This window comes from Muscardinus avellanarius (assembly GCF_963383645.1).
Source record: "Muscardinus avellanarius genome assembly, chromosome: 14".
NCBI classification, from domain to species: domain Eukaryota; kingdom Metazoa; phylum Chordata; class Mammalia; order Rodentia; family Gliridae; genus Muscardinus; species Muscardinus avellanarius.
The window spans coordinates 63,802,533-63,826,713 of NC_137800.1; the positions used below are offsets into that span (position 1 = coordinate 63,802,533).

The window sequence follows — 24,181 nt, forward strand, 5'->3', positions numbered from 1 at the left end:
ACACAGTATAGGAGTAAGGACTACAGGGTTGGGGGTTTGAGACGTATCTCTACCCAACCCTAGTGCCTTCCACAGACCACACAGGTGTATTGTACCTTCTGAAGTGTGGCATGGAATAATGGCATATATGATTAGTTTTTCCACAGTGCCCTTTGCTGTCCACCCTAGACTCTACACCTAGCACAGCCATGTCCTGCCAGTAGGACCCCACATTGGCTGGAGGTACAGAAAAGAGGCTATGTGCAAAACCTCCATACTCAGGCTGTCTCTTGCATGTGCCTCCCTCTTTCTCTGCAGCTGCAGCGGTAGAGGCTAGAGGGGCCACTGCTGCGAAGGGACAGCTGTAGGATCAGAATCTAGGCTCCAAGACCAATTCTTTTTCCCCACCTTCACACCTATGACTTCTTCCTGCATGCTTTTCTACTTCTAGTCTCCTCCTCCTCCTCCTCCTCCTCCTCCTCCTCCTCCTCCTCCTCCTCCTCCTCTCCTTTCTTAACTCTCTCATCTCTGAACTCTTCTCCCACATTGTTTTTCTTCCCTACAAAGACTGGCCTTCTTAGAGAGGTTTTCAGCAACACCAGTATAAATAAAAGTTTCTTTCATGGCCTGTTCAGTCGAGTACAGAATTTAATTCATCAGAATACCCAACTATTTCCTATCCTGAGTACTCTCTTTAATTGAGGATTTTCTGCAGTCATTTCTCTGCTCTGACGACTCTAACTTTACCAGGGCCCTTTTCATTTTAGAATGAGGGGAAATATTACTTTAAACCCTGTCAGCCCTTGAACACCTGCAAACAAATTACAACTGAGGAGTGCCAAATACCTGAAAATTATACTAGGCTTGGCTGACAGTATCTTAAGTATCTGTTTATTTATGGCTTGGTTTCTTCCATAAAGAATCTGAAGTGCCTTATAAAAGTACATATAAGAGGATAAAATAAATGGTTGAGATAATCAGGGCAAAGAGCAAGTAAGGACAGGAACACATAACCAGGGCAAGAGTCGCAGAGGGAATTGCACCCTGAACACGTTTGCAGTAGTCGAGGTGACCTGCAGGTTTGGCTCCAAACTTCTATGGGATCAACTTGACAGTGAATTATTGTGAACAGTTATGTACTGCATACATTAAAAACAATCCAGTTGTTCAGGAAACAGAACTTTTCTGTTTCCAAGATCCAATCTTAGTGTGGGGTCAGTATATATCTAAAAGCCTCACGTTGAAATCTATGTATCAGCCAATACATCAGCCTTAGCAGGAGGAGTCCCCAATACTGTCTTCATAACGTGATGGGCCAGTGGACCAGTGCAGGGATGTCAGTCACAAGAAGCAAATACAGAGAGTACAGAACAAGGGATTTTTGTTTTGTTTTGTTTTTTAAAACAAGGTGTTTTAAAGGTAAAATTTGGTACAGCTTAGCAAATGGGCACCATGTCCTTTCTTGCCAACTTCTATGCTAATTGTCACATGCAACCTTTTTTTGATCAGATTTGTTATAATAAAGATTTAAAGGAATGGACAGGAGGTTGGACTCCAGATGTCCAGTATTCCAAACGAAGGTCTGTTCTATAAGCTTTGACACACAAGGTAGTTGGGATTTCAGGGCAGATGGAGTTCATCTTAGCATTGTCACTCTTTCTAAAGCATTGAACTTTTCTTCCCATCATCTCATGAAATTTTATTAGAATATTTCTACTGTGAGGACTTTTTTGACCCTCAAAGATGTGTGATTTGCCTTCATCTCTCCTCACACGGACAGTATATATCAAGCCTACTACCAACTATCACACTGATCAGTCTCTCTTCTCACCTAACACGAGTTCCTAGAAAACAGTCCTACAGTCCTCTCAGGTAGAACCAGTCTCCTGTCTTCAGAAGAGAGTTTTAGGCTGTCCTTATTGTCAGCCAATTGGGACCAAGGCCCTAAGTCACCGATACCCACAACATGACCTTAAACATTTCAGCTTGGTCCTGCCAATCACCCATGTGGGTTGTTGAACTTTTTAAACAAAACAGCTCAGGAATATTTGACTTCAGCAGGGTAGCTCACCCTGGTGAGCCTTCTGAGAGAAGTAATTGGAAATTATATCTGGAAAGTATCTGACAGCTTTGATTTTTTTAATGGAATTGTATAGTAGCCAATATGATTAGTGACTTTATTGAGACTAATTGATAAGCCATTCATTGTGGCAACAACTGCATGGCAAAACCCCTATCTGTTGTGGCCATTTTATATACAAGACACTAGAAAAACGATTCAGCATTATTCCCAGTATGCACCGGATCTCTGCACACAGACTAGCCCTACCTTCCTTTGCAATCCTTGGCAGATGTAGTTTCCAGCTGATGGTAGTCTCTCTGCTGTCCCTGTCCCATTCAAAAGATAAGCCACATATTTTACCACGCAGGTCTCCTTCAACTATGGGACATACCGTGGCTGAGTCCAGACTGCCATCTCAGTGGGAGCTATGTGAGTCCTCCTTTCTTGAGCCATATGTCTGGACTGAATCCTCTGAGTGTGCTTGCGTTTTATCCCGAGGCCTGCTGTGCTTTGCAGCTCCCTTCTTCCATCTGATAAAGAGTAGTTAATGGAGAATTGCACTGGGCTTTTTTCCCCATAAATTTCAATCATTTAATCACTTGACTCATACTTTTATTTTTTATTATTTCTGCTATTTCTATCCTAAAAAATGTCATGGTATTTAGATTCACCTTTTAAATGGTATTTATTCCTCTTAATTTTGTTACTGCTAAGCATTTTGTGATCATCTACATTTCCCACCTGTGAGACTGGTGTGAGCAATGGCTTGTGCTTTCATCTCTCTCTGTCTCCTTCTCCAACCCTTTATCCTCCTAGCCCCTAATCATAAACATTGTACGGATTCTGCTTTCAGAACTCTGGCTCTTTTATTTTCCCTCAGAGACGTCATCTGTTCTCATTGTCATACTCTTCAGCTTTGTGCTGTGAGAATGACTCACAGAATCTACTACACAGGAAGTGTTGGTTCTTCTCTTTAGAATAAACAGATGTCTAAAAACTGCCATTTGTGTAGTTTAGTGATGGACATGACATTATGTTGGGACTGTTTTCTAGGAACTCATATGTTAGGTGAGAAGAGAGACTGATCAGTGTGATAGTTGCCAGTAGGCTTGCTGTACACTGTCCTTGTGAGGAGAGATGAAGGCAAATCACACATCTTTGAGGGTCAGAGGAAGGTCTTCACAGTAGGAATATTCTAATCAAATTTCATGAGATGATGGGAAGAGAAGTTCAATGCTTTAGGAAGAGTGATAAGTGTAAGAAAGACAAAACACATTAAGTCAAGGATATACCACATTTAGAGAGCCATGCTTAATTTCAGATCTAGGACAGGAGATGTGCTTTGCTTTAGGGTTTATATTGTGCTTCCCGATTTCACGATTGTTAGCCTGCAATCTGCAGATTCCTAGAGGTCTACAGTTATGTTTTCAGTGAGAGTTTTGCAGTGGAACTTCTTAATTTCGTGTGTTTAAAAAAATTGTAAGCATATTCTATGCTATTTGAATCACTGTTCCTCAAAGAATAGTGCTCAGAGTGCTGCTGATCTTAAAAATATTTTTAGTTCCTGGTGAGATATCATAGATGATGAGAATGAACATTGAGGAAGTGATGGCAGTCTGACTTGATATCACCAGGTCATCCAAGTGTAGGATTTTTGTGTCAGTATATTGAATTTGTAGTCATACTTTTAAAGGTTAGATGAATTTTGAGAACTATATGCAGTCATATAGCTACCCTACAACGGAGACAGAGAAAATTTTCATTCTTCAAAGTTTCCTTATTTCCTGCCCTAGCCAGCTACTACTTTGTGATTTAACTCTAATTTCACCTTTTCTAGAATATCATTTAAATTAAATTATATTGTCTGTACTCTTTGGTATTAGTGTTCTCCTTTTCACTACTAAGCTTAATGCTTTTGAGATTCATTTATGTTGTATTAATAAGTATTTTGTTTTTATTGCTAGGTAATATTCCACTATATGGATATACCACAGTTTTCCCGCTTACTAGTTGGTGAACATAGGGTTCTTTCTGTTCTGAGATTATGAATAAAGCTGTTAAGAGCATTTGTGTGTTGATCCTTCAGTGCACATATGTTTCTATGTCTTAGGCAAATTGCTGTGTTAGATGCTCAGCATGTATTTAACTCAGGCTTGACTTTGGGGGATAGATACTTCTTTGTTGTGGGGTACAGTCCTATGCATTATGGGATGTTTAGCAATATCTCTGGCCTTAAATAATATCTTTGGCCACAGATAATAACACTAGTTTTCCATGCTTATGACTGTATTGGTTCTTGTATAAAGACAAAGGCCAAAACAGGCTGCAATAGGGACATAGAAAACCAATTTACTAATCACAGGATTTTTCTAAAAGGCTAGTATCAATGGGACAAAAGAAGGATACTTTGTTGTTTTTTTTTTTTTTTTTTAATAACCTCCTAGAAAAAGCCTGCACATCCCAGTCCTTGGGAGGCTTAGACAGGAGGATAGCAAGTTTATGGCCAGCCTCAGCTACTTAGTTAGGCCTCCTCAACTTAGTGAGACTTTGTTTCAAAATAAAGAATAAAAAAAAAAAATAGGGTTGGAGATGTAGCTCAGATATAGAATGGCCCTGAGTTTAATTCCCAGTACTGCAAAGATAATCCCCAGTACTGCAAAGAAAAAGAAAAAGTCTGAACAGAAGTTACTGCATTTCAACTAGGCATGAAATTTTCTATACAGAGTTAATATCGCTAATCAAAATTCAAAAATATAGCTGGCCATGGTGATGCATGCCAGTAGTCCCAGTACTTGGCTGAGATGAGAAGATTGCAGGTTCGAGGACAGCCTCAACAAATGGTAAGACTCTCATCAACCTAGTGAGACCCTGTTTTAAAAAGCTCAGAGGTAGAATGCCCTTGGGTTTAATCCTCATTTACACACACACACACACACACACACACACACACACACACACACACAACTTCTGGTCCAAAGCATTTCTGATAAGGTACACTTACCCTGTATCTGAAATATTTCTCATCACTCTAATATATAAAGGTGCATATTGTAAAGCTACCCCCACCTTTCTCTCCATTTACTCTTTTCCTTCTACCCACCCCAAATTAAAAACAAAACAACAACCAAAAAAATTACCCCCAAACAAGGAACTGCTATTTTTAGTTTTTGAGTCAGAAGCCATTATAATAATATTTTATTATATAAACAGCATGATTTATTTAAACAATTCTCTATAGTAAATATTTGAGTTGTATGCAGATAGTCTTTTGCTATTATAAACAGTACTCCAGCAATTAACCTTATAAATTTATAATTTTCCATGAATAGGATATATACTAGAAGTTAAACAAAATTAAAAACTCAGAAACATCCTATCAGCAGTGTATCAGAATTTGCTTTCCCTCAACTCTATCAGGTGTGTGATAGAATATTTTTATTTTTCTCACTCTCATAAGTTAAAAGATGGTAACTTGACTTAGTTTTATCTTGTGTTTTTCCTCAAGTAAGTGATTGATTTGCTTAAGGACCAGTTTTATTTTCTTATCTATGAATGTGTTTAGTTTCTTTGCTTGGTTATAAACGTAAAATTATGTTCTTTTTCTTACTTACTCTTTAGGGTAAGAAAAAGTATTTTTACTTTTACTTCAGAAACAGTCTTGAGGGATCAGAAAAGAAGCAAGGGGTATGATGGATAAAAGAACAATTTACTGGATGTTATATAAAATCAGATACTCTAAATCTCCAGCTCATTCAGTTACAGATACTGATCTATGATGAGTCTTTTTGCCTGATTTGATAATAAAATCTAAAATATATAATGATTTTAAAAAGTGGGAGGTACAAACACTCCTGGCATTTATACTCTCAACTTTTTGTGTTGTGAGTTTTTTAACTTGAAAAGCCTCTAACTACTATAGAAATATGTTTTAGAACTTGTTGGTTAAAGGATTCAAAATTTCACTTAGAAAAAAAGATATAAACTAAGGAGATCTGTTGTACAACATGATGACCATAACTAATAACAATGTATTGTTTACTTAAAATTGCTGAAAGAATAGATTTGAAATTTTTTTACCACACAAAAGTATATAAAGCAATGTTTATATTAATAGGCTTGATTTAGTCATTTCACAGTGTATACATGTTTCAAAACATGTAAACAATCAATAAATATAATTTTGTTAATTTAAAATATATAATTATTTTAAAACTATCACCCATCATAATCTTTGAACATCACATTTTATTTTTATATTTCACATTGCAGTCCTCATTTGTACCTATTTTAAATAGGAACATCAGAGTAAATATTTATTATAGATGTTTTTATATTTCTTTATATTTTATTATTTAATAAACATTTATGTAATTATAATTATAATGAAAGCTTTAAAATATATTGTAGTATTTAAGCAGTTGCCTAATTTTGGACACTTACATTGTTTTCATGTTTTTGCTCTACATACTACTGCTCCAAATATTATTCTTCATTTATCTTTCTACCTTTGTCAAATTATTTCCTTAGGATAAATTCCCCAGTGAAATCATAGGAAATAGAGTATGAGCATTTTGATGGATTACTGTATGTATTGTCACATTTTTTAGATTGCCATAAAATATATGGCATAACCAGCAATAAACTAAAAATACTGAAACCAACTACATCACCAGGATTGGGAATATTATCTTTAAAATTTTTTTATTTTAGTAATATGAGACATTATATTAGTGTGATGTTAGTTTTCGTGTCTTTAGTTGATCACTGCCTCTTTAAGATTTGTATACTACCATGAATTACTATAAAATACTTTCTTTTATTCATTGCTGCTCTTTGAGGTGGCTGGCCACTTGGTCATTGGCCGTTCATGCTGTTGCATGACCACCTTGGCCCTGCAGTTAAATAGCCCTCCTGGCCCTTGCCTGAGTGATCATTTGTATTGGGGAGCACACTTAGCCAACCACTCCCCTTTGTGTACACCTTCTTCCCCACTAAGCCTTTCCCACTCTTTATTGTTTTCATGATAGCATTTTGAAGACTTTTTATTCATTCACCTATAAATAAGACTTGTGATGAGGCTTCCATTTCCTTGAGGTTCTTCTTATCCTTGCCGTTTCATTTGTGAATGATGGTGGTGGTAGCAATGACCAGAGCCCATCAGCTCTGCTCTTGTGCTCTTCAGTGTCTCACCTACCCAGGCTTGCCTTGTCTATCTTCAAACCACTGCTCAGCCTTCCTGTGCTGCACCCTCTCCCCTTGCTGTTAAAAACATTCCCTTAATCTGGATCCTCCTGTTGCCTTTTTCCACATTTTCAATCTGAATTATAATTCTTTCCATCCCAACACCCAACCCTAGTAACAGATTATCTCACGCTGACTGGCTTCAAACAACACAAAATTTATTGTCTTAGTTTCCTTGCTTCTGGAATCTAGGTATGGATCGATGACATCCCCAGTTTTTTATCCCACCAGGTTGAAATAAAGATGTCAGCAAGGTTGTGTTCTCATCTCAGGCTTGGGGTCCACTTCTCAGGCCAGCAAAATGTTGGCAGAATTTGGGTCCTTTGATTATAGGAGTGAGGTTTCAGTTGTCTTGCTGACTGCCAGGGTGTCTCAGCTCCTGAGGCTTCCCTGAGGTCCTAGTCACATGACTCTCACAATATGGCTGCTCTTGTGCTCACAGCCAGCTGGGGAATCTTTCTCCGGTCTGCCAAGATGGGTCTTATATAAAGTAAGTTACTCACATGACTGAAAGCCCATCCTTTTCATGGGTCATACTTACACTCAAGGGAGAGATTTCCACAGGGCTAATGCATGAGGGGTGGGCATCTCACGGGCCATCTCAGCCTACCGCAGGATCCTACTCATTCTTTAGTGTCCATTTGGAATGACATTTCTCTCATAAGTTCTTTTCATAAGCTTTTGCAGCAGTAGAAATTGCTCCCTTATCTTCCTCAGTATAGTTCATATCCTCTCTCTTACCCAGACTCATATATGGGAAGTGAACCCTTAGAATTCATGGCATTGCCATAATCTGACCAGGTCAGTTTTCTTTTCAGAGAAAATGGTGTTAGGAAGGCATTTTACCTTGTCTTGTTGTTCTCTATACATTGTTGACATAGCTCTTACTAAGAATAAATATTTTGTAAAAATATATTAATAATATTAAAGATATTAAAAATAGTAAGCATTATGGGTTTTTGTTTGCTTTATTTTTACGTACTTTTATTCGTGCATATAGTCTCACATCATAATGCAATTCACAGTGATAGTGGCATACATGCTCACACTTGGTGAACTTCCTCCCAGCTCCCTTCCCATCCTCCCTTCCCAGTACAGAACATTGAGATTGACATTGATATTCTCACATATTGTACTTAATGTCAATGGAAGTGATAAAAGACACAGAAACAGGTTCACACACTTATATCCAATTGATTATTGGATGTGCCAAACACATACATTGGAGAAAAGATAGCCTTTTCAACAAATGGTGTCGGGAAAAGTGGTTATCTATTTGTAGAAAAATGAAATTTAATCCCTAAGTCTCACCTTGCATGAGAGTCATCTGGAAATGGATCAAAGACCTGGAAATTAGACCAAAGACTTCAAAATTAATAGAGGAGGGCAGAGGTACAACACTCCAACATATAGACCTAGGTAGAAACTTCCTCAATAAGACCCCAAAGCTCAGGAAATTAACTAGAATTAATAAATGGGATGACATTAAGCTAAAAAGTTTCTGCTCATCAAAGGAAACCATCAAGAGTCTAAAGAGAGAGCCAATAGAATGGAAATCTTTGCCAGCTATCCCTCTAGTAGAGGACAATATCTAGAATATACAAAGTACTTAAAAGACAACACCAAAAATAATATAATTCAATCAAGAAATGGGCAGTTGGACTAAATAGATATTTCACAAAAAAATGCAATGTCTCTTAATATATGAAAAAAGAGTTCAACATCATTAACTATCAGGGAAGGCTGAAACAGGAGGATCATGGTTCGTGGACAGCCTCAGCTACTTAGTGAGGCCCTTTGCAACTCAGTGAGACCCTGTTTCAAAATAAAGGATAAAAAATAGGGCCGGGGTTGAAGGTTGGAGGTAGAAAGCCGCTGGGTTCCATTCTCAGTACCGCAGCGGCGGGGGCGGGGGGATAAAATCAGGGAGATGCAAGTCAAAACTACACAGATTCCATCTAACCCCAACCAGAAAGGGAATCATTAGGAAGTCAAAAAATGCTATGTGCTGGCAAAGATTTCTTGTATTAAATCCACTTCATAAGATGTGGAGACAGGAACGCTTCTACACTGTTGGGATTGTAAATTAGTAATAGCCGCTATGGAGATCAGTGTGGAGATTCCTCAGAAAATTGGGAGTAAATTCACTATATGATCGAGCTATACCACTCCTGAGAATCTTTCCAAAGGGACTGGTTTGGTTTATTTTTTATTTTTATTTTCTGGTGATACTAGTGGTTGAACCCAAGGGCATTCTACCTCCGAGTTATACCCCAGGCCTATGCATGTATGAATGGATGGGTGGATGGATGGATGGGTGGATGGATGGATGGGTGGATGGTATGTATTTGACAGGGGCTTAACTAGGTTACTAAGAGTCTCACTAAGTTGGTGAGGCTGGTCTTGAACCTGCAGACTTACTGTCTCAGCCTCCCAAGCACTGAGATTACCGGCATATGCCACCACAACTGGTTACATTATGGTGTTTGAATAAACTAGAACTTCTTAATGGCCTGATATACAATTTCTGAATGTTTGTGGTTCATTGTGGAGTGTTTTGAATATGGATCCCTGTGTATCAAGACACTTAGGGACAAAGCCTTTCTTTTCTTTCTCTTCTGTAATCTGTTATAGGGGCTAAATGTTTGAATCAGAACAAGCAAGCCTGGTGTGGTGGCGCACACTTGTAATCCCCGTACTTGGGAGGTGGAGACAGGAGCATCACACAGGTTTGAAACCAGCCTTGCTGGCTTAAGAGACCCTGTTTCCAAATAAAAAATATAAAAATTAGGTGTCTGAGAGTGTAACCCTGAGGTAGAAGGGTTTCCAGGAACTCCAGTATCACCCCCACCCCCCCAAAAAAAAAGAACAAGCAAAGTTTATTGAAAAATCATAATTCAGAGGCTGGAACCAGGGCTTAAAAGAGCTTGGAGTCCTTTATTCAGAAATGGAAGCCAGTAGTACAGACCATGTGACTCCAGAATACTTCTGTGAGGAAAGTAAACATGAGGGAAGGGGAAGGAAAGACTGGGCACCTAAGTGGCTGTGCCCTCGGCTGCTCCCCAGGCCTTTGCCTCTGGTGGGACCCAGTGTTTCTGTGTATCATCTGGAAGAGATACCTACCTGTCTATTCCTTTGATTTCCTAAACAGTTGCTTTGTTTTCTATTTATAGCTGGTGCTCAAGATAAAATCGGCTGGGCTTTTGGCCTAGGGTTAGAAAGACTGGCCATGGTTCTCTATGACATCCCTGACATCCGCCTCTTCTGGAGTGAGGATGAGCGCTTCCTGAAGCAGTTTCGTGTATCAGACATTAATCAGAAGGTGAAATTCCAGGTGAGATGACTTTTAAGAATTAAGTAAGTAATAATAAAAATGGACACCAAGGATTGAGAGGACTGGAATGTTAAAATAATGTGAATTTGAAAAGAAGTTTTTAAATAGATGATCCGAAACAGACCTTCAGAAATTATATGCAAGAGTAAAGAGGTTTATCAATCTTATTGGGCTACATAGAGAACTTGTTCCTGACCACTTTGTCATTGTGGAATACCCATTTTATCACTGATATTTTTATCTTAAAATTTTCCTTTTCATATATGAAAATGGGTACACCTACTTAAGATTTGTGTTTGCAGTGTATAATTATCATTTTACTTATACTCTATGTCTTTACATTAAAAATGTATCTTTTATAAACAAAATAGAGTTGAACCTATTTTTGTTTTCCATTTGTTCCTCCATTGCTATTTAGTTTCAACACTTTGTACCATTTTTAAAAGCTACTCTAGAGTACCGTATTCATAATTAATTCATTATACTTTACCATGGATAAATATTATATAACTTTATGAAACAGTAGCCTTATAATAGTGCAATTCTAGTTACCTTTCCTATTTTTGTATTGTCAAGTTTTATTTCTCACATAACATAATCCCATAATGCATTGCTCTATTCATTTCAAATTGTCAGTTGTCTTTTAAAGAAATTGCAACTTTATTGCTTTGTATTTCCCTTGATATCTACCCCCACTGATCCTCATTCCTTTCTTTACCTCATGGTTTTGTCTTTATGATCCATGTAAAGAATTTCCTTTTTTTTGTATTGGAAAATAAATTGTCTCAGTTTTTGTTTGTCTGGAAATGCTACCCGTTCACCTTTATTTCTATAGAATTATTTTCATGTGTATAGATGTCTAGGTTGCCAGATTTCTTCTACCACACCCCCACCCTTCAGATCTTTGAGCATGTCATTCTTTTTTTATTTTTTTACTCTGGTTTTCAATGACTTGACCTAAGGATGATTTTCCGTCTGTTACCCTGCTTAGAGGTTAGCTGTGTTGCTGTCTTTCAAACGTTTTAGAAAATTACTGTCTAGCCTGTCTTCCAGCATTTCTACTCCACGTAACATGAATCCCCTGTCCTCCAGTTTTCATTGGCATGGTGATGATTTCCTTCAAAGCCTTCACAAGCAGGGCTTTTGATGCCCATCTTTCTGCCATCAGCATGTTCATGAGGAGCTGGATATTCTCAGTGCAGGTTTTCTCCACCATATTGGTTTCTCTTTAGCTCATCAGAGTCTTTAACATCTATATTTCTAACACAGTATGTTCAGGTTAAAGTAGCCTTTTTATATCATGTTGCTTATATTTTTAAACTTTAATACTCATTGATCAATTCCAAGACCACTTTCATATTTTTAGGTCTTTGTAACAAGCATTACCTTACTTCTGGATGCCTGTATCTTACTTCTAGGTGCCAAAATAAATTAATTTTCGTTAGCCATGGTGATGAATTGCCATAAACTCAACAACTTAAAACAGCATGGATTTATCATCTTGCAATTGTAGAGGGCAGAGAGGCAAAATCAGTCAGAGGGGCCTAGAGCTGTCAGAAGATCTGGGTCCTCCTGGTGAGAGTCTGTTCACTTGCCTTGTGGGGCTGCAGTCCGCCCTCCACCCTCATACGGGGCTTCGCACCACATTGCCTTCCCTCTGCTGCCGCTGTGAGCTCATTACCTTCTCTCTGCCTTTTTAGTTTCCTTTTACAAGACTCTGATTTCATGAAGCCCAACAAGATAATTAAGGGTAATCTCCCATCTCAAGATCTTCTCTTAATCACTCCTTTAACAACCTTTTTGAATGTAAGGAAACATGTTTGTAAGTTCGACGATAGGGACATTTTAGGGAAGAGGGACATATTTAGTCAATATCATTTATTCATTTTTATGTTTTGACTCATCAAAGTCAATTGCTTACCTTCAGATATAGTAGTTTTGTTGTATGGGATAAGTGAAGCAGTTATTAGTGTTGGCAATTTGTAACTATTTACATAGAGTGATCCTGTTTATATATATCATAGTTTACTGTATTGTATTATATATGGATTAAGAGACTTGTTTGTCACTTAATGCAGCTAGCCTGTAATCCTAGGCAGGACTTCTGCAGAGAATGGAGAGAACACCTGAGGAAAAGACTTCTCAGCACCTCAAGTTTTTGAGTTTTTGGCTTCTCTGGCCAGGAAACTCTGGGAGCCCTTTGGGAATCCTGCTGTGCCGGGAGTAAAAATGTCTCTTCCTTTAGGCATCCCTAACTTATGCCTCAGGCGCTTGGGTCTCTGCTGTCTCTTCCTCTGCGTTTCCCAAGCTCTTCTTGTAAAGCATCCATCCAGCTGTGAGGGTACTCTGCTCACTACTAGCAGTGGCTTCTCATGGAGACACCTCATCTGCATGATGCTTTTCTTGAATACTTTGAAAACCACTGTCTAACCCAGTGTGGTGAAACAAGCCTGTAATCCTAGTACTTGGGAGACTGAGACAGGAGGATGGCAAGTTCGAGGCCATCAGTGCACGGTATTTTAGCAAGGCCTTGTTTCAAAATAAAAAACGAAATAAGAGTGGGGGTGTGGCTCAGAGGTAGAATCCCCTGAGTTCAATTCCCAATACAATAATAATAATAATAATAATAATAATAAAAAGAGGGAGGGAGGTAGATTTAACGAAGACAAGGAGGGAGGGAAGGGAGGAGGACTGGAGGAAAGGAGGGAGGAAGGAAGGAATTGTTGAGATCTGGTTAGTAGGAATCTTGGATTATTTTGTGATTTCAGGTTTCACTTTTTATTTTACATATTTTGAGTTAGGTCTTGGCCTATTCTGGCTCTTTAACCTCCCTGGCTCTGTGCTTGACCTTAGTGGATGGAGAGTATGGTCATTTTGTCACACAGTACCTCCTTGCTCTGTACCAGAGATCACTGCCCAGCAGTACAGCTTCCCAGGCTGTGTTCCTTTGGGGTATTGATGCCTTCATTGTGTGCACACCTGCCAGCTCTCCTAAAGTGACATTTGCAGCTTGGGTGCCTTGGACCAAATATTCAAGATTTCAACTTTCATTTGTTGTTTAAATGTTTTTAATACAGTTCATAATTATAAACTCAATACTTAATCCTATTCAGAATAGTGCTTGTGTTGAAAATTACTCAACATTGTACATTTTATAAACATAGTTCACTTTAAAATCATTAATTGCAGCCCACTTCCCATAGCAGCTTACAAACAAGTCAGTGATACTGGCTCTTTGCTCCCAGCTTAGTGGTTTTCTGTTTCACTTCTATGGCACTAACATTTGTTTCAGCCTTCCTCCATGACAGAAACTGTTCTAAAGACCTGAGCTGCCTTACTTTAGTCAACAGTCCTCTGAATTTATCCATTAGTACTCTCCCCATTTTACAGATGGGGAAAAAGGCCAAGTACTTATCTCAAGAGTAGTGTCAGCATGGTGTATTGCTCGGTAAGGGATTCAGGAGGTATTCCCTGATTTTTACCTTGGCATCAAATTTGTAGGTGGATTCTTTAGAACAAAAGGTTTCAATTATTCTAATAAATCTAATAATCAGTATACAACTTACAGAAAAATAAAACATTGATTTTAAATGGCCCGCTTTCATTATCAGCAAGCTGCATGTCTTAAGGTGTCTCAATTCATCATTAGCAAACTGCATATATTAAAGTTTTTCAGTCTTCAGTGTGTGGATGAATCTCCTAAACCTTGTTAAAGATGCAGAGTCTTAGTCAGTGTGTCCTGGGCGGGGCCTGAGATTCTGAATTTCTAGCAAACGTCTAGGTGTCACTGATGCTGCTGCTTCACAAATCACACTTTGAATCAAAGTGATGATGCACAGAATTATTTATCTTGTCAGAATCTCCACTACTACATCTGTAGAATAGATCAGCTCTTCTGACAAAGTGACTTCATCCTCGGCTCTCATCTTAAGTTTAGTATAACTTTCATAAACAGATCTATAATTAATGGTGCCTTAATTGTGAAATTCTTTTCTTCTTGCCCTGAGTTTTGTTGTCATGAATTTCACACAGTTGCCATACTATTAGACTTTTTTTTTTTAATGAACTGCCTAAGGTCCCCTCCCTTCCTCCTTTACTTTTTTCTTTTTCATTTCTCTGTGTATTTGTCCAGGTAAAGAATCTGTGTGAATAAACTCATATAGTTTAAGTGCATATTTAAAAATTATAGTCAAGTCAGAGTTTTGTTTGTGTGTTAGAAGCAATCTGTAAAGGAAAGGGGTTACTTTTCAAATCAGAAAAAAATAAAAGAGACCAAAAACAAAGAACTAAAATAATTTGGTAGTTATCAGCAGGACAGTAGTATGAAACGTCCTCCCATTACCTCAGTCATCGCTGAGGTCAGTCATGTCTAGACGCCTGGAATCAACAGTGCCCTTTCCATGGCAGCAAGTATTAGCAGTGAGCACTGTGTTGTATGAGAACTTCCTAAGGCCAAAAGATGGTTTACTTCTTTTTTCTTATTTATTTAGATCTCCCAGCAATCACAACTCAACACAACACTCATCTGTACATAATCTATTAGAACCTTCTAATAATTGCCATTTGTTGCCAGGCATGGTGGCGCACGCTTGTAATCCCCGCGCTTGGGAGGCGGAGACAGGAGGATCGCGCAGGTTCGAAGCCAGCCGGGCTGGCTTTAAGAGACCCTGTTTCCAAGTAAAAGTATAAAATAGGTCTGGGAGTGTAGCCCTAAGGTAGAAGGGCTTCCAGGAACCCCAGTACCACCACCCAAAAAAAAAAAAATGCCATTTGTTAAGTGCTATATGCAAATAATGGAACTAAGTACTTTGCATGTATCATAGCTTGTCTGCACCAAAAGGAATGGGGCCATTCCTTCTTAAATCCATTTTGCAGATGATGAAACTGAGACCTGGCACCACCAAATAACTCAACCAAATAACACCACTCATGACAGAGCCAGGATTTTAACCAAAGCCAACTCCCTACAGTTGCTAATATTGAAATAGTAAGCCGGGCGTGGTAGTGCACGCTTGTAATCCCAGAGCTTGGGAGGCTGAGAGAGGAGGATCGCACAGGTTCGACACCAGCCTCAGCTACTTAGTGAGGCTCTTAGCAACTTAGTGAGCCGCTGTTTTCCAAATAAAGTATAAAATAGGTCTGGGAGTATAGCCTCCAGGTAGAAAAGCCCCTGGGTTCCATCCCCAATACCATACACACAAGACAAAGAAATAGTAAGCTCTGTTATTGCATATACCAAGGCACTATGCTATATACTAGAGTCAGCAAGCTGAAATTTATAGTGCCTGACTTTGATTTTTTTTTTTTTTTGCACTACTAGAGATTGAGCCCAGAAGCACTCTACCACTGTGCTGTACATCACCATCCTTTTTTTTTCTTTTTTTACTTTTAATTTTGAAATAGCATCTCGCTAAGTTGCCAAGGCTGGACTTAAACTTGTGATTCTCCTCCCTCAGCCTCCTGAATAGCTGGGATTATATTTATAGGCTTGTGCTACCTGACCAGAAAGTTGTTTTTAATGTAGAGAAGGAGACGTATTTATGAAAAGACCCTTAAAAAATATGTGGAACAATAGTTGAGCTATACACAGGTGAATGTAAAATTTTACTGATAATAACCAACTACGCTGGTCAAAAATTTCCTCTTCCTTTTTTTAATCCTTTTTTTTTCTAGTTAATTCTCTAAATACTTTTGTGTCCCTCCAGAATTGTATAAGGGCTTGATCCTGTGATTACGTGCTAATCTCTGAGCTTGGAATGCCTCCTAGATCTGATTTTGCTGTCATTATCATAAATGGCGTCTGGTAGAGACTTAATGCAGGATTTGCAGCATTTTTCTCACTCCATTCCCATATAAATCCAACTGTGAGAATCCCAGGAGCTTCATTATGTTGCAATGAAGTTAATAGGTCTCAAACATTTTTACTATTTCCATGTGTATATTTCCTATCTCACCAAAAGTTAATGTATATTAAGCATTTTCTTTCGCTGGAAATGAGATTTTTATCCCAAAAGAAACTAGTAGAGATAGAGGAAGAAATGGGAAGATGGCCAGCCATAGGATCTTTTATGTGTTGAGTGAGCATTGTTGAATTAAAAATGAGGTGAGCCAGGTCAGGTGGCACATGCTTATTATAATCCTAATAGTTGGGAGGCTTATACAAGAGGATCACAGTTTCATGGCCAGCCTCAGTTACTTACTTAGGGAGGCCCTCCAAAACTTAGAGAGACCTTGTTTCAAAGTAAAGAATAAAAAATAGGACTTGGGGTATAGCTTGGAGGGAGGATGCCCCTGGGTTCAATCCCCAGCACAAAGAGAGGGGGGAGGAGGGAGGGAGGGAGAAGAGAAGAGGGGGGGGCGAATACAGTAATAGAATCGTCATTGGTAATCACTATAACATTTGTATGTAAACATTTGCAATACCCTAACACATAGTGTTTAGTCCATTTTGTTCATATTTTCACCAGTACCACTATTACTATCATCACCACCACCACAAAAGCTACAAAACATGTGCTTTTCTGAGGGAAGCAGCCACAGCCACCATAATTATACAGTTTGCATCTGCAGTTTGCTTTGCCAGCACTGGTGTTACATAGCCCCAGCCTTATGACACTAAGATGTCTCATGGGCCAATAGTCCCTGGAGTCCTATGGATTGAAGCTTTGAGTTTATGTGGAGCCTTTGTCATCAGAGATCTGTGGACTTGGAACTACTTTTATTTTTGTGAAAATAGTTGATTTTATACATATTTAACATTTTAGAGAATTTCAATCACAATTTTTTTGTTTATCAAGGCACTTAAAAAGAAAATGAAATGCATCCTTAGCATCGTCTTGAAGCTTTCTTGTAATATAGATTGCAATGATGTGTGTTTTGTGGCCTTTATATATAGACACATTCTACATCTTAGTTGTATTTTCTTGACTATTAACATAATGGAAATACATGTACAATAGCTTCCTGTTGATCAACATGCTAACCTTAAATCTTGCCAACATCTATAAAATCTGACAAATTATGGGCAATATATTTTAGGAAACATATATCTAACTAGAAGAAATGTTGGTATTTCCCTTACTAGGATCAGAGGGATTCTTTATGCTTTACAAAATCATCTAAACTGGATACTAATAACTGAGAGGTCATAAAGTTAAGAGTCTTAGATCATCAGAATAGCGACAAGAAGCAAATAGAAGTTTGAAAGAACTGTTAGAACAGGTCAGTTAAGTGATAATGGGCAGGTCAACTTTTATTTTCCCTAGTTGTGAATATGGAAGAAATTGTAACAGTATAGTAGTGGGCATGCTTTCAGCTTCAACCAAGAAAATGTATGATTTAAAATGTATGAGAGGAGAATCACAGGTTTGAAGCCAGCCTCAGAAACTTAGTGAGACCTTGTTTAAAAAAAAAAAAAAGTAAAATAAAAAATACTGAGGGTGTAGCTTGGAGGTAGAGCATCCTTGGGTAGATAGATAGATAGATAGATAGATAGATACATACATACATACATACATACATACATACATACATACATACATACATTTCATGAATAAGTACAATGACAGCAAGCTCTCAATGATGCCAGGCCTCTTGAACCTGAACATTTTTTTTCCTAAGGTCTGTCCTCTCAGGCTTGAAAAATGGTGACAGGAGCTCTAAGCATTTTGTCTTACAACCCTAAAGGCAGGATATGAACACTCGTGTTTCCTTTTTAAAGTGTGAGGAAAATTTGGGGGGAAGTTCTCAGCAGTCTTTCCTCACATTTTATCTTCAAGGTAATGGGAGTAGTCTATAAAGGTAGCCTGCTATTTTCTCCTGTTTAGACGGAGCTCTTAACAATAGGTTTATACTTTTGCATTCTTTCACAACCAGCAATGTCAGATGGACACAATAGGCTCTGTCTATTGTAATAGACATCTAACATGGCGGCAGTAATAAGAGATATAATAGATCTCTTAATACTGCCGCCATGTTTTAGACTAGAAATTGTCATTTGTGCAATGTAATGACAGAGGCTACTGGAAAAACTCTTTGTCCTAAAATTGTCGTCTTCTGCTGATAAATGCTCGAAATCTCCCTTTAGTTTAATTCTTTGATTCCTAGTCAAACATAAAACGTTCTTTTTGCCTAGAACCACCTCTGCCTACTTTACAGAACAACTCAACAAGATTAATGGGCAGGATGTGGCTATGGAGCACTTTTTCCTGTTTAAGATAGAGTGTAGAAATCAGGGTCATCGTAGACCATCCACCTATGTTAACTATACTGGCCAAGAGGGACAAGAGCTAAAATGCTAACTTCAAGGTCGATCAACCTGGGAATGAGATCTGCAGAGCTATCAAAGAACTAATAAATGTTGATCAGAGTCAATTCATATCAACGTTCTGGGACCAAATTAAATCAAAGTACTAAGAATAATAAGTCAAGAAAGGTAAGTGTAGTTGTTAGATGCACAAAAGAACAAACAAGTCTCTCCATTGTTTCTATTAGAGGTATGTCATGCCTTTTACTCAGAGGATGAGAGGGGCATTTGAGTTCATCGGAGATGTTAGTACTTACAAGCTGCCCATGTCTAGACAGAGAAATGAGACTTATTTTGTTATTGCATTGTGGGGACAGCTTTGCAAACTGTGTACATTTCTGCCAGTTTTTATTATCATGTGTAATCTTGTGATTTTAAAAATGAAAAACATGGTTAAAGAAAGCAGTAATTTATAGAGTGGATAGCTTAATTATTCTTTTTTTCACTTAGCTAAATAATGAATCACATTTTTTTCAGTGTGAGGAAAGAATTTATATTCTATAGGGCCCCTTTTGAGATGTATAAATTGTAAGATAGAGTTCCCTACCAATAATAGTGAATTATATATAAGTGACTCTTATAAGAGTTCATTTGGCAGGATTTGAACTCCAGGTTAACTGGTATTTGAGAAGCAATTTTATATTTCTTTTTAAGTCATTTTTAAAAATATTAATTGCCTTAAACGTGCACTTCTACATTTGATTTGCTAATGACAGCATACACCTGTGAGCCCACTACCCTATATACCTGTATCAAATCCTTGGATTTGTGCCAGATTCATTTAAAGAGTAAAGCCGTTAGCAGTCAAAACATACCTGCCTCCCTGATGACATCCCTTCCTGCTCCCCTCCCCAGACACCACTACTCTCTTCACTTGCCCATTCTCATGTTATTGCCCCTTTTATATATGTGCCAAAACAATTTGGGGAATTGCTTCAAAATTTCTTTCACATGGCCAAAGCAGTTTAAAAAATAAAAATTCAGAGAGGTTTTTTGAGAACTTTGATAAGAAAATTCTAATATTTAAATGAAAATTCAGAGGTCCAGTAATATTCAAATAACCGATGTAAAAGATTCACTTAATTTGTTGTTAAGCCTTTCTAAAAATTTACAATAATAGTGAGAATGTGGTAGTGCTACAAGGTTAAATATATAGACTCACAGAATGCAGTGAGGAGTGGAGGAGCACTCATCATGATAGAGTTATGATCACTGGCAAGAGAAGTTGTGTGCAAATGGAACAGGGATCATCCAGTATCTATTTAGTAAAAATGAAACTTGACCCCATATTCTTAATTATTCAAAGACAAATTCCAGAGGGTTTGTAGATCTAAATGCAAAAGGGAATTTATTAACTTACTGCCTTGGAAAACTCATTTTACCATGAGTGATTCTTTGGTTCTTATTGGAGCAAATTGAATTGAGGAGATTGAACTAAATGAACTATAGTAATGTAAAATTAAAGCCTAATTAAATGTCTAATCTTAAAGTTTTTGAAATGAGTATTTATTTGAAGTGGTTGCTATATGTCTTTTGTAAATCATGCTAGCAAATTAAGTGGTTGCTGTATGTCTTTTGTATATCATGCTATCAAATTAGGGATATTTTCTTCTATTTCTAATTTGCTAAAAGATTTTATCATTAACAGCCATTACAATTTATCAAACCCTTTCATGTATTTTGAGGTGGTATTATTATTTAGCTTTATTCTGTTACTGTTGCAACATTTAGTAGTTGATTTTGGAATGTTAAACCAATTGTATTCCTGAAATACATGTGACTTAACTAGGTCAGGGATGCACACCGGTAAGACCAGCACTTGAGCGTCGAAGACTGGAGGACGGCAGGTTTACGGCCAGCCTCAGAAACTTATTGGGGCCCTCAGCAAGTCAGTAAAACCCTTTTTCAACTGAATAAGGGCAGATTGGGTGATGTGTGCATGTACGTCTTGTACCCCATAAAGATGTATGACTACAGCACCAATAAAAATAAAAAATAGGGTTAGGGTGTAGCTCAGAGGTAGTAGGAGAGCCCAGAGAAGAAATACATATAACTTTATTGTATTATCTTTTCATATAGTTGCGGATTTGATTTGCTTAAACTTGTTTATGACTTCTAAATCTGTGTTCAGGAATGATATAGGCCTGTAATTTTTTATGTGTTTTATTCTTCTCAGGTTTTAGTATTATTCTACCTGCATAAAGCTAGCTTAGAAGTATTTCCTTTTTGTTATCTCTAGTAGAATACATTGAAGGTTTGTGTTATTTCTTTCTTACGTGTCTGTTCAAACTTATGAGTGAAATCATCTGGAGCTGGGGGAAGTTTTTAATCATAAATTAGTTTAAGAGTTTCAGATTTTCAATATATTTTATATCAGTTTTGATTAATTATTTTTTTCTAGAAATTTTTCCATTTCATCTAAATATTAAGATGTATTAACATAAGGTTGTTGCTAATATTCTTTTATTATCCTGACATTACAAGCAATTTATTTTAATTAGTTAATGTTAAGTATAGTTACTAACATTTATCAAATTTTATGTCCATTCTTGCACGTGAAGCCTTCTCTTAGAGTTTGCATTTCTTCTTCATAAACTATATCATTTAAACATTTTTTCTATGAAGGGTCATTAGTGGTATACTCTTGTTTTTTGCACATCTGAAAATATCTTTGTATTCCCCTCATTTTTCTTGTTCTTTTCTTAATTTTGTTTTCTTTTATTTTAGTTTTCAGTGTTGAGGCTTTACCTGGGCCCTCAAAAATGCTAATCACAATCTCTTTCACTAAATTACACTTCTAGCTCAGTTGACATTCTTAAAAAATTTTTTATTGGTGCATTGTAGTCATATATCTTAATACAGTACAAGATGTTAAAAGCATACATGCACTCATCACTCACTTAGCCCTTACCCAGTCCCCACCCCCACTCCCTCCCCTCCCTCCTTCTCATGGTTGACTGACTGACTTTGTATGTTTATGAATGTGTACATTAGGGAATGTCCCTCCGCCACCCGCTCACCCCTTCAGTTACATTGCCTTATTTGCTCATCAGTAGTTTTTCCTCCTTTATCTAGAGTTCCTCCTATGATCTGTTTTCTCCTTAGCTTCCACATATTAGGGAAAGATTCCTATTTCTTACTTTTTGTGACTGACTAATCTCACTTAGCATAATGTTCTCCAGTTCCATCCATTTCCTCACAAATGATGTAATTTTGTTCTTCTTTATGGCTGAGTAAAATTCCATTGTGTACCTATCCCATAGTTTTGTAATCCATTCATCTATTGATGGGCATCTTGGCTGGTTCCATAGTTTGACAATTGTGAATTGTGCAGCTATGAACGTAGATACATTAGTTTGGTAGTTTTGTTTCCATTCTTTTGGGTAGATACCCAAAGTAGTATTGCTGGATCATATGTTAGGTTCATTTCCCATTTTTGGAATCCTCCATACTGAGGATCCTCCATACTGTGTATCAGAGTGGTTGCACTAATTTTCAATCCCATCAACAATGTATTAGAGTTCCCACTGTTTTGAATGATAATTTAGCAGAGTATAAAATTATTTAAGCACAGTCATTCTGCTTTAGCACTCTGAAGATACTACTCTAGCCCTTTGTTCTGGAGAAATCTGAACTTAATCAAATTCTTGTTTCCTTGTAGGTAATAATGCCCTTTGTCTTAAGTATTGTTTAAGACTTTCTCATCATAATTGATGTCTTCCAATTTTAATATCGTATATCTACAAATGGATTTATTATTATCTCATTAAGTATTCAAAGAGTACTTTTATTCTAGGTATTTATATCTTTACTAAATTTTAGAGAAGTTTGAGTTATTAACGATTAACTATCTTGAGTAGTGCTTTTCCTCAGTTTCCTCTATTACCAGTGTGTATGTGTGTGTGTGTGTGTGTGTGTGTGTGTGTGTGTGTGTGTTACTAGGGGTTGAAGCTATGGGCATTCTATTACTAAGCTGTACCCCCCAACCCTTTATTTTTTATTTTGTATTGTGGTCTTACCAAGTTGTTAAGGCTGACTTTGAACTTTCTATCCTCCTGTCTCAGCCTCCCAGTCCTGGGATTACAGGCATATACCACGACACCTGGCTTATTTGAACACACATTCATCGTTCCTCCCGTGTACCAGCTTTATATGCCCTCCACTTGTGCTCTAATGTCCCCTGCTGGAGAACGGGCCATTTAAGCCTTTTAATGATATTTTAGAGTAACTACCTCTTCATTATATAGTCACCAAGTCAGTGGGGTTTGGACTTAGTACCTGATCAAGAGTATTAAATACTTCTTTTCCCCTAGCCCACAGCTTCCTATACAGGGGGAGGTGATTCAAAGGAGGAGCTCATAGCAGCAGCACGATGGCAAGTTGAAATGAGATGCTGAGAATGTAAGTTCCTTAACATTGAGGTTTTGGGCTGAGCCTCCTTGTTCACCGAAGCCAACTTATGTGGCCTGTGTCTGGCTGTCATACTCACCCAGCCTTTTCCTTGCTGGGAAGTTTCTTGGCACAGTCTCCACCCACAGATGTGCCCAGGTTTAGAAACTGTTAGAAACTCCATTCTTTCTCTTCCAAAACAACAAAAGTATACTTTTATGTGAGTCAAATTGATACTTTTTTTTCTGTACCGAGGATTAAAGGGGGGGCATTCTCCCTGTACCAAGATACACCCCAACCCTTTTTATTTTTATTTGGAAGCCATGTCTCACTAGGTTTCTGAGGGTATCACTAAGTTGCTTGAGGCTGTCCTGAACCTGTCTCAGACTCCCAAGTACTGGTATTAAGGGCATGAATCCCCATACCCAGTGGTATTCTTAAAGTGACAGCCTTGATTTCTATGTTGTAATTATAGTAAATACATGGAGCACAAAATTTCAAGCACACAGTTCATTCACATTAAGCACATTTACTTTACTGTAAAAGCATCAGCCTGTGCCCATTAGATAATTATCCCCTCTCTCCTCTTTCTTTAGCCTCCAGAAACTACCATTTTACTGTCTCTATGAATTTGACTCTTTTGAATACTTCATAAAAGTGAAATCCTACAGTATTTGACTTTGTGAATAGTTTAATATAATGTATAATTAGTATATATTTATATAATGTCTTCAGGTTCATTTGTGTTAAAGCATGTGTCAGAATTTTCTTCCTTTTTACAGCTCAGTAGTATTCCAGTGTGTACAACATTTTGTTTATTCATGTTTACAGGAGCATTATTCACAGCATTGATTATAAAATATAAGTGTAT

General features: G+C 37.6%; 1 protein-coding gene across 1 annotated transcript in view; it reads left to right on the plus strand.

Annotated features, from left to right (window-relative positions):
* FARS2 (phenylalanyl-tRNA synthetase 2, mitochondrial) overlaps window positions 1-24,181 on the plus strand; it is a gene marked incomplete at both ends in the record, with an annotated part of 432,169 nt that overhangs the window by 186,232 nt on the left and 221,756 nt on the right. The window contains one exon of the mRNA XM_080710010.1: window positions 10,456-10,616. Coding sequence (XP_080566136.1) covers window positions 10,456-10,616 — 161 coding nt within the window. The remainder of the gene's footprint in view (window positions 1-10,455; window positions 10,617-24,181) is intronic.